At 43.6% G+C, this 11,629-nt stretch overlaps 1 protein-coding gene across 1 annotated transcript; it reads right to left on the reverse strand.

The window, feature by feature from the left end:
• Positions 1–5,507: 5,507 nt before the first annotated feature.
• LOC310842809 (acetylserotonin O-methyltransferase-like) lies at positions 5,508–10,326 on the reverse strand (the record flags this gene model as incomplete). Its single annotated transcript, XM_083734948.1, has 6 exons — positions 5,508–5,716; positions 5,934–6,056; positions 6,967–7,107; positions 7,367–7,485; positions 9,155–9,284; positions 10,314–10,326. The coding sequence occupies 6 exons, from the start codon at positions 10,324–10,326 to the stop codon at positions 5,508–5,510; spliced, it is 735 nt and encodes a 244-aa protein (XP_083591074.1).
• Positions 10,327–11,629: the final 1,303 nt, after the last annotated feature.

An 11,629-nucleotide genomic window follows, 5' to 3' on the forward strand; every position in this document is an offset into this window, starting at 1 on the left:
ACTGATATTCATCCTAACAAAGACAAGTTCACTCTATTCCAAATTTCCAAAAAGATTTTCTCAGTTCTGACAGCTCCCATGGAAATCTGCAGCTAACTGAAAAGAGAGGCCAGCTTGGCACTGATACCGGGAGGGAGCTTGGGGTGTAAGAAGAGTCACCATGCCTAACTGAAAGGGCTAAATCGGCCCCAGCTTGGGTGTGCCAATGCCAGCATGCATTACATAACAGAGGGATGTCAGCATCAAGGAGGCCAAGGGGCCTTTCAGAGCAACAGGAGCAGGTGTGACCCAGAGTGACCCTTGGATGTGGAAAGAGGTGTGGGGTGGGCATTGGAGTTGTATGCAGTGGGGTCAAGGGAAATGGAATGCCAGAAACACAGATAGGAACCGTTCAAATTCGAGCTACATTGTAGGCTGGATAAGGACAGGGACCCTTTAGGATAGCGATGATAGGCCATGAAGGAAACCGACTTGGTAGTGCTGAGTGAATTTACGCCTGCAAATCATTGTCTTTATTCAGACCCAAATGAATTGGAGCGAATGTCTTCAGTACTTGTGATGTAGCAGTTTCACTCCGGCAGAGGCGTAGCGTGGGCAGGCTGAGGGGGGCCATTGCCTCAGGTGCAGTTTTTTTGAAGGAGCACTTTGCTCCTCACCAAAGCAGCGTGGGGCTGGCAGGGAATGAGGAAGAAGCAAGGGTCTTGTGCTCTTCCCGTTGGACTGATTGGAAGGCGGCATGCCCTGCCTGTCGTGTCCTCCTATGTTGCCCTCCATGCCCCCTGGGGCAACCATCCCGGGCGCTATGAAGACATGCTAGGACACTGCACTTTGGGGTTTCCCTTTGAAATTCCTCTCTAAAAACAATCATTGACCTCTCCACAACAGCCAGCAATGCCACCTATTCTGTTAAGTGAAACCTCAGTTTGACAACCAAGAATTACAGGGCTAAGTGAGGCGCCTCATGTGGTATTTAGAGTAAACCCCCCCCCCAAACTTCAAATACAGTGGTACCTTGGGTTACAGACGCTTCAGGTTACAGACTGCTAACGCAGAAATAGTACCTCGGGTTAAGAACTTTGCTTCAGGATGAGAACAGAAATCGTGCAGCGGCAGCCCCATTAGCTAAAGTGGTGCTTCAGGTTAAGAACAGTTTCAGGTTAAGAACGGACCTCCGGAACGAATTAAGTACTTAACCCGAGGTACCACTGTAGTATTATTACCTCCATATTACAGACATGGGGTGTGTATGTATGAAGGCTGGGAAAAAGAAGCTTGCCTAAGGCACCTTAAGGATGTTTTCCAGATTGTAGCTCAGTGTGGAATCCTGCACACACACACACACACACCAGGGAGCAAGCCCTGTGAAACTAAATGGGACTTACTGTAGGTGGTATGATAAATAGCGCATTTCACATGTAACGAGAATCAGGGAGTGTGCTTTTAGAATTGTAGAACTGTAGAACTTGAAGGGACCCCAAGGGTGGTCCAGTCCAGGAATCTCAACGAAAGCATCCATGACAGGAGGCCAGCCAAGCTCTGCTTAAAAACCTCCAAGGAAGGAGAGTCCACAACCTCCCAAGGGAGTCCGTTCCACCTTTGAACAGCTCTTACTTTTAGTTTTCCCTCACACACCAAGCCCTTACAAATCCCCACGACATATCTGGTATGTCACCTTCTGGCTTCGTCTCCTGAGCTCCTCTCAAATCAGTTTATGGGACAGTTGGGCTACAGGCTGAATGCTTGTATTCCACCCCAACCTCCAGCCTTGCTCTTCTGCAGCCCAAAGAGATTTTGTCCGTTCTGACAGCACCCGAGGAAATCTACAGCTAACTGAAAAGGGATGCCATCTTGGCACTGATACCGGGAGGGAGCCTGAGGTGTAAGAATATTCACCATGCCTAACTGAAAGGGCTAAATCGGGCCCAGCTTGGGTTCACCAAGGCATTACATTATGTAACAGAGAGACGTCACTGTGAAGGAGGCCAAGGGGCTTTTCAGAGCAACAGAAGCAAGTCTGACCCAGAGCGACCCTTGGATGTGGAAAGAGGGAACATTTTAAGGAAATTTAATTTCAAATCCCAGGCAGTAAACAGGGCAGGACAGCCAGCTTCAAAGGTTCTGAAATTTCAAACCTGAACCCCCTGGGAGAGTACATGATGGAGTTCCTGGAAATAATAGTAATATAAAAACTGGAACGCCTGGTTCCTGGGGCTTTGGGTTAAATGGGGACTTGGTCTGTTGGCAGGTTTGTGCTCCAGTTCCGTTCTGGGCAGCGAGTGTCCCCAGACGGTGACGGATAGTTGGCATACGAGTGCTTATCCCATTTGTCTCATGTTGCTGCAAAGGCCAGCGAGGTTATCAAGTGTGACTCCCTTGGCAGAAGAAGAGAGAAGGTTGACTTGCAGAATTTTCTTCGTTGCAGAAGAAGAGAGTTCAACTCCCTTTCAGGATTTGTCTGATTTGCAGAATAATTCAAAGTTATCTGTTGGTATTTCACACAAATCTCTCTCTCCCCCCCCCCCCCCGTTGTCTGGCTTGCATATCATGGTAAGCCAAAGTGTAGCTTACTGGCACTACACAAGCAGGCAGGCTTGTAGCTGTTTGTACCCCCCCCAGTCTATTTTACTCCTGCACTGTGCTGAGCTTGGCTTAATGTGTTGTCCAAAGCTGCAGCCAGTTCTGTTGCCATAATTAGGAACTAATGAAGGCAAGAGTTACCCACGTTGTAGACATTAAGACCTGAGGGTTTTGCAGGGAAGAATCTAACCATTGCAGTTAAAGGTTATTGACAGGTGTGGAAGTAGTTACTCATGAGTAACCAGGCAGGACGCCAACCTGTCTTTGCAGATTTTTATTGGTGCAAACTATTTACAGTGCAGAACCCCAAAATTCATGTCCGTCTTAGTCACTTGCAGATTCCGGGAGTGCCCCCTTCCGGTTTCTCCCCCAGCATAAGAACTTAGACACCCCAAATCTCCGCCTCCCCTACTTACGTTTTACCCTTCTGCACAAGCAGGGCAACGGAAGCAGCATGGGTGCCTCCTGGCCGGCTGGGCTAGGTGAGGTGCTTGGGCTCTCCATAGCATCTTTGAGCCTTCCCTTCACCTGGCTACCCCCTTCCCCCTCTGCTTCACTGGAGGTGTGGCTTTCTCCACTGCCAGATGAGGAGCTACTTCTCAGAAGCGCTGGAGACTCTCTGTATCCCCCTGCCTCCCTCCCCCATTCCGATGGCAATACCCTGACAGTTATTTATATGTTTAAAGCTGTTTCACCCTCCTCTTTGGCCAAAGAGGTTGCCAGAGCTGGTTGCATAAGAGGGCCTGCAGGTTTACAGTCAAAAATTCATGAAGCAAAAGGAAAATTTGCAGGGAGGGAAGAGGAAAACCAACCAACCCTGGCCCCTGTTTTTAAAATTCTGAAGTTCTTATAACGATGGAATGGAGAGTTCAGCAAGAGGGGGAACTAAATGGAGCTACTCTCTCAGGACAGCTTGAATTCCCAGATGTGGTTGGACTACAACTCCCATCATCCCTAGCCAGCATGAGTTGTAGTCAGCGATGAATCTACCATTCTTGGGCAAGGTGATTGAGTGGGTGGTTGCTGAACAACTCCAAGCACGCCTGGAGGATGCGGACCATTTGGATCCCTTCCAATCAGGTTTCAGGCCTCACCATGGGACTGAAACTGCCTTGGTCATGCTGGTTGATGATCTCCGGCGGGCTATGGACAAAGGTGAGAGCTGTTTCCTAGTTCTGCTGGATCTCTCAGCGGCCTTTGACACCATCAACCATAACAACCTTCTGGATCATCTAGAGGGGCTGGGAGCTGGGGGAACTGTTATACGGTGGTTCCACTCCTTTCTCCTGGGCCGTGACCAGAAAGTGGTGTTGGGGGATGAGTGTTCAGACCCCTGGGCTCTCACTTGTGGGGTACCTCAGGGTTCCGTCCTCTCCCCCATGCTTTTTAATAGCTATATGAAGCCGCTGGGTGAGATCATCAGGGGGTTTGGGCTGGGTGTTCATCAGTATGCAGATGACACCCAGCTCTACCTCTCTTTTAAATCAGAACCAGTGAGGGTCCTGTGTGAGTGCCTGGAGGCGGCTGGAGGATGGATGGCGGCTAACAGATTGAGGTTGAATCCTGACAAGACAGAAGTACTGTTTTGGGGGGACAGGGGGCGGGCGGGTGTGGGGGATTCCCTGGTCCTGAATGGGGTAACTGTGCCCCTGAAGGACCAGGTGTGCAGCCTGGGAGTCATTTTGGACTCAAAGCTGTCCATGGAGGTGCAGGTTAATTCTGTGTCCAGGGTGGCTGCCTACCAGTCTACCTGGTATGCAGGCTAAGACCCTACCTGCCTGCAGACTGTCTCACCAGAGTGGTGCATGCTCTGGTTATCCCCCGCTTAGACTACTGCAACGTGCTCTATGTGGGGCTACCTTTGAAGGTGACCCAGAAACTGCAATTAATCCAGAATGTGGCAGCTAGACTGGTGACTGGGAGTGGCCGCCGGAAACATATAACACCGGTCCTGAGAGATCTGCAGTGGCTCCCAGTACGTTTCCGAACACAATTCAAAGTGTTGGTGCTGACCTTTAAAGCCCTAAATGGCCTCGGTCCTGTATACCTGAAGGAGCGTCTACAACCCCATCGTTCAGCCCGGACACTGAGATCCAGCGCCGAGGGCCTTCTGGCAGTTCTCTCATTGCGAGAAGTGAGGTTACAGGGAACCAGACAGAGGGCCTTTTCGGTAGTGGCGCCCACCCTGTGGAATACCCTCCCTTCAGATGTGAAGGAAATAAGCAGCTATCCTATCTTTAAAAGACATCTGAAGGCAGCCCTGTTTAGGGAATATTTTAATATTTAATGCTGCATTGTTTTTAACACTCGATTGGAAGCCACCCAGAGTGGCTGGGGAATAAATAATGAATTATTATTATTATATTATTATTATGATGGGCGTTATAGTTCAACAACATCTGAGGACTCAAGATAAAGAGTTAGTCAGGAGTGACCTGTGTGCAAAGTTTGAGAAATGCTCCTCTCAAGCCACACAGGTTGGTGATCATAGCTTGCATATTATCTATATTTATTTTGAAATATGGATTAGTAGCTCTCATTGTTTCCAGCAAGTTCTGATTACCACAAAAATCCTGATGCAATATGGGATACAACCTCTTTCTTTTTCCTGGTTTGGCTCATGTGCTCCCCACACTCCAATAAAAGGCAAGCAGGCAAATAAAGGTAACGATTACTACTATTACAATGGTGTTTAACATGTAACTATTATTATTATTATTATTATTATTATTATTATTATTATTATTATTATTATTACTTCTCTTCGTATTCAACCATAATGAGAAGCACGGGGATGAAGGAGATATTTCCACAAGGTGAGGATTTGCGAAAAAAGTATAGCGATTAAGCATGTTCAGTTATGGCTGCAAAGAATCAGGCTGAAATATATCCATTCAGTCGCGACGCTCACAGAATGTTCTTGGTCAATGTTATTTTCTTCCTAAAATGGCGTCAAAGAGACCTGTTTTCTTTTGCTGAATCTCCTTGAAGCCGGCGGCACTGAGAAGCGCATTGTACTCTGTCGGGGTCCGTTCTTTTCCTTGAGTACAAAGCAGCATAACCAAACCATATATATGAGCTTCCAGTGGCCCCGTTCTGTCTTCGTTGAGAACTATTTCCACTACTAGAACTCCACCACCTGTTTCAGAAAAGGACATGGAAGATGTATCATTACATATTACAAAGCAGCATGTTACTTTTCCCAGGTGTCCTGGCATCAGAAGCTCAAGAAATAAAGGAACGCAGCTGAGCCAGAGTGGGACACAGACATAAGGGGAAGGGGCCATGGGGAAATCCACACGGCTTGGAATGAGAATCAGTTCCCACAGGAAACACCTTTGACACCATGCACCTACCAGGCTTGCAGGATTTGTTCAGTCTGGTTAGCAGTTGCACACAGTTCTCATCTGTAAAGCTGTGCAGGATCCTAGCCAAAATATACAGGTCAGCTTCCGGAATTGGATCTTTAAAAAAATCACCTGAAATAAAACAAGGAGAGTTTTAATTTTGTATTTCTTAGTATAGAAAGTATTGATCTGATGTGTAGAGTTCTTTTCTATTCTAACTAATTCAAGAGGGTTCTGGAAGCTTCTCTGTGTGAAAGAAACAGTTAGAAGGTTCATGATGTTTGGGTTATTCCTTCAGAGAAGAAGAGTCCAGCTGGTTTATACTGGTTCTCTTATATCTTTCTGTCAAGGTCACGCTGAGTATAAAAGTATGGTTAGAAGGAGCCTGAGTTTCACTATACTTTCTATCTCTTTTCCTTCTGGTGTGGTGTTCTGTACATAGTATGCTATAATATCAAGGTTTAGACTAATTATATTGTAAATTTAAGTTAAGTCTGCTGCAACTGGATTTCTTATGGACAGGGCCAATCCTGAATGTATTGGATTTGTCATCTTTATGCTTATTTGCCTTCAGTAGCAGTAAAGCTCTGTTGGATGAAATACAATCGCCTCTGGTCTATTTTTTGAAATCCTGCAAAGTTTTTACTCTGAGAACTATCCCTGCAAAGTTTTTACTCTGAGAACTATATGCTGGATCAATATTGAGTAGAATTCCATGGTGAAATAATTATTATTCTTACAGAGACTGGAGGCAGATCATAACCATCACGGCTAGTAGCCATTGATAGACTTATCTCCAGGAATTAGCCTAATTCCCTTTAGAAACCATCCAAACTTCACTGCCTCCTGTGGGAGTGAGTTCTATAGTTCAACTATGTATGTGCTCCCATCAGCCCCAGTCAGCATGGTCAGGAATGATGGGAGTTGTAGTTCAGCCATAACTAAAGGGTCGCTGATTCTCAATCCCTGCTTAGTGCATGACTGTCTTGTTTGTTAGTGGAAGAAAACGATGTAACCTTTGTAGGATAAAATAACATTTTACCTTCATGAAAAGTAATTCTGTGTTCCTCTGAGGAGACAAAATGCTTCTTTCCTGTTTCCACTACTTCAGGTAGGTCTAAAATGGTCACTGTAGAATTTGGATACAATGAAATATATTCCTTTGCTACGGCTCCACTACATCCTTAAGGGGAGAACCAAAGGGAAAAAATGAACATGTTGTGCATATCAAAGTTTTCCCAAAAACTTCATGTGCAAAACTCTAAGATAGTACACCATATAGGTGGCTGCTCAGTCCTTCATTCAATTTACAACTTTTGCAGTTCTGAGGATTTGATAGTTCAGAGCTTGGGTCATTGAAGGATGTTTCCTGTTCTACAACAGCAGCCTTATGATTTCGGACTGCCAGCATAGGAAGACATGTGAGAATTTATGGTACTTACCTCCCACATCACAAACTAGTGGGAAATTAGAGAGATCAAATGCATTGAACACATCTCGACCACAGAGGCTCCACATCTCATGCATATACTCCATGAATTCTCGCAAGCCGCTCTCTGATCTAGTAATTCAGAATTGCATTATCAGTTAACAGAGGAGATATCTTTGAACAGAGGATGGTTCTAGACAGGAGCCATATTCCACATAATGCTGTTGCTTTTTAGTTGTGTGTGGATTTCCTTTCCTTTCTTCGGCTTCATCCTTCTGTTTCCCATTTTAGCGATCATGATGGGTTGTAGCCATAATCCATACTCAAATTTAAATACTACTACTACTAGTAGTAGTAGTCGTAGTAGTCATAGTACTACTAGTAGCAAGTACTATTAGTATGAATAATACATCATTTATTTTAGCTGTTCCTTTCACCTGATTCAGAAAAGGCTATTTGCTATGACTGGAAGCAATTCTGCTTCAACATTTGAAAATACTGGACGCAAACAAGGCTAGATCTAGAAAAATACAAATTTTCTGTACCTGTACATAGCCTCGTAGAATTTTTTTGTAGAACTGTCACTTAATCTATATGTCTGAGCCTCTCCTTCCCTGAAATAGAATATTTGTTTCAGTTTAAGAAATAATAAGCATCATGACTACAGAATTAAATTTAAAACTCTTCAACAAAACAACTAAATCAAGTTTACTACTCATAAAATTGTCAAAGCTGCATCTAACAATCACAGGTTTGTTTATTTGTAACGTATGTGAGTTTTATCATTTTATTACCCTTCTTATCAATCCTTGACTTATCAGTAAAAACGTTTGTAAACAAAAGTGAGGCATAGCACGGTATTATAAGATAAATTCTTTAATGCTGCTAGTGTTTTGTATTTTGCTATACATTCGTACCTTGCTTCTCAAACATAATTTGTTCCAAAAGGCTGTTTGACTTCTGAAAACGTTCAGAAACCAAGGAGTGGCTTCTGATTAGCTGCAGGAAGCCGCATTGGATATTTGTGTACCAAAGAACGTTCAAAAACCGGAACAATCACTTCTGGGTTTCTGGCATTCGGGAGCCAAAACGTATGAGTACCAAGGTGTTCCAAGAACCAAAGTATAACCGTAGTGCTAAAATATCATAATACAACACATAAAGCATAATGCCATACTACCAAATATCCAACTTTAAATTCACAGCCATTTTAGCAACATGGCTTATTGCAGCAGCTGTTATGGTAGTGGTCTTGTTTTTAATCATTTTGTTGAAAATCACATCAAAACCTAATGGTGTTGTAGCACTCTCTTTCTCTTTCATTATGAAAAGTGTATATCTAAAACCTAAGAAGTGTTTTAGCAATAAATAAACATTTTGAAAAATAAATGGGTGTCCTTAGACAGTACTTGCTATAAGGGTTATATTGTGAATATGTGCTAATTTTCAAATGGCTCAGCCACAGTAGTTATGTCATGCAGCTCCTACTTACAAACTGAACACAGCGAGAGGACAGTTGGGAGCGATTATTTTTATTCATCTGGTGCTGAAGTGACTTCAAAGCAATCCAGTACCATCTATTGCAGTCTAATAGGATATCCCCTCTCAAATTTGTCACACACACACAAACTTGCAGTTTCATTTGTAAATCTTTCTGTGCTTGGCTACCCAGGACAAAACTTTTTCAATGCAGGACATAGCATTTTACATTTTACATTGATACGGGAAAATCCTGTGCAGGTGGCAACCCTACAATACTGTGACATTAAGTTCCCCACTTCAGTGCTATCCTTCTCCTCACCTCACGGAATCAGCCAGGTGCTGTGCTCTCATATAGACAAATTCAGCATTCAACTTCAAGGAATAATACTGAGTCTTTGGGCTTCTTTTGCCAAGGTAGAGATTGGCAAGGTTGGTATTTCCATAAAGCGCTTAAAATGAAGGGGACAAAAGATTAACGTTTTCACACTTCTGTGCAAAGCCCCTTTCCTTCTCCGATTCTGCTGGGACAAAATGCTTGAAACAAGGATAATGAGGCAAAAGACACATTTCTATGATTCCACGGCATGCTGCTCGCATTGTGAAATGTGAATCGACGAGGCTGCAATGCTCCAGCTTCTCTTCCAGAGAAAGGTATGGAAAGACTAGGCCTCCACCTGCTGGCAGTTGAACTTCAGGGTGCAAAGCTGCCACATGGTTGAAAATGCTATAAGCAGCCACTAGGAGCCACCATTTTGAGATGTGGAGCGAAGTACTGTGGACCCTCCAGATAGGAATTAAATTCGTTCGGGGGGTCCATCCGCAACCCGAAAAGTCCGTAGGCAGAAGCACCACTTCTGCACACATGCACAGTGCGATTGAGCGCTTCTGCACATGGATGTAGGCAAAACCCAGAAGTATACACTTCCGGGTTTGCAGTGTTCGTAACCCGAAAGTTACATATCCAGAGCGGTACGTAACTAGAGGGCCCACTGTATTAGAAATCTATGAACAACAGGCAACTTTGTTCCACTGTAACATCTAAGTCAGAAGCACAAACTCTGAATGTCCTGAGCTGCATTGGTGCTTAGTGACCTGCACTAGCTGCATATTTGCTACTGAGCTTTCTCACTGACATTTGTAAACAACTAGGTACCAGCACATCTAACAGACCGCCTCTCCATCTCACCCTTTACAATCATGAAAGGAGAGTGGCACCTGCATATGTATTGGAAAGAAAGCCCTTTCTGTTTATAGCACCGGCCCTCTGGAATGCTCCCCAAAGAGAGATATGGGAACTTCCATGTGCTTCAAATGTCTCTTTAAAACCTCAGATGTTTCCCTAGGCTTATTTGGATGCTATTCTGTTCAGTTGCTGGCTTGATGGTTTAAAGTTATTTACTGGGGGGGGGGTTTGTAGAAATAAAAGTAGGATACAGGTATTTTAAGCAAGTTAATTTTCAATTATTGCTGTATCCCACCTGCTGTATCCATTTACAAGTTGAAAGTTTCAAAGTCCTTGCAAGTATTAAATTTTGCAGACAATACTTTTACCTTTGGTATTAGAAATGCATGCTGATTCCGAAATAACATTTTCAAAGTTTCAGCTTCTTCTGTAGCACTCATTGTTCTTTACTGTTCTGTCCGAGACCTCAGTTTTCCTCTGATGAGAAGTTGTGGTCCTTTTATTCAGAATTCACTGAAAATGACACTGAAATGATAAATGTCTAGGTAAAAATCAAACTTAATGGACTTTGTAAATGACTGAGGCAAGAGATGTTTATGGGGAAGTCCCCATCTGCTAAGTAAAGGCATCGGTGGAAAAATGATTTCTTTCTCACAAGTGCAGGAGGAAGGAAGTACCTGGAAATTATTGATTTTGCCTATGTGAGGGAAATGTGATATCAGAACCTGACAAGTGAGAGAAAATCAGCTGGTGTCTGGAAATGCAAAATTAACAAGTTATTGGAGAAAGTTCATCAGAAGAGAGAGAGGGGGTTTGTGGAAAACACTCTTTGCTGAAATGAGGCCATTTGGAAATTCTTAAAATACAGAAACACATTAGGAAATGGTCGCAGCTTAACAAAGAAGCAGGACATGAAAGTCAAATAGTAGGAGCCGTTTCTGTGCCCAAGTCAACAAATACGAATGGCAAAAAAAAGGTGATTCCTAGAGAAAGGAAATGTACAATCAGGAGTTTCCCGGAGAAGGGAAACAACATGATAGAGTTATTAAGAATCAGAGAGTCCAGAATCAGAAAGGTTTGAGGCAGGGGTGAAGAATAAAGGACCGCTTACCTGTGGAGAAGCAGCAAAAACAGATTTGTTGTGCAGTTTCACTCCCCTTTTTATAGGTTTGTCAGTGGGAAGTGGAATGCTAGCGCCCCCCCCCCCTTCTGTCAGCTGGCTTTATAGTCTCTTCCATTTCCTTGATGTTAGGAGGCGCCCACCTGGATGGACTGTGGGTCAAGATGCTTTTTCAAAGTATAGTATTTGTGTTGTGCAATAACAACAATCTCTGTCATCACCAGTGCTCATTATGTGCCTGGTTCATGGTAATTTATCTCGCCCTTGCAAAGTAATAAATACTTCATACTACAGGTAATAAATACCTCATGACGTGTATCTGATGTATAATCCAACTTTTCAGATTACTTTGGTGCTCTCTTGCAAACAAATGTGTTAGAGGCAACTGTTTTGTTTTTTTAAAAAATCATATAAAAATCTCTAAGTGGTTTACATAAAAACACCATAGTGTTCAATACAGATTTTCTAAAACAAGATAAAAACAGAATACA

This window comes from Podarcis gaigeae, assembly GCF_964106915.1.
Source record: "Podarcis gaigeae genome assembly, chromosome: 4".
In the NCBI taxonomy this organism is placed as follows: Eukaryota; Metazoa; Chordata; class Lepidosauria; order Squamata; family Lacertidae; genus Podarcis; species Podarcis gaigeae.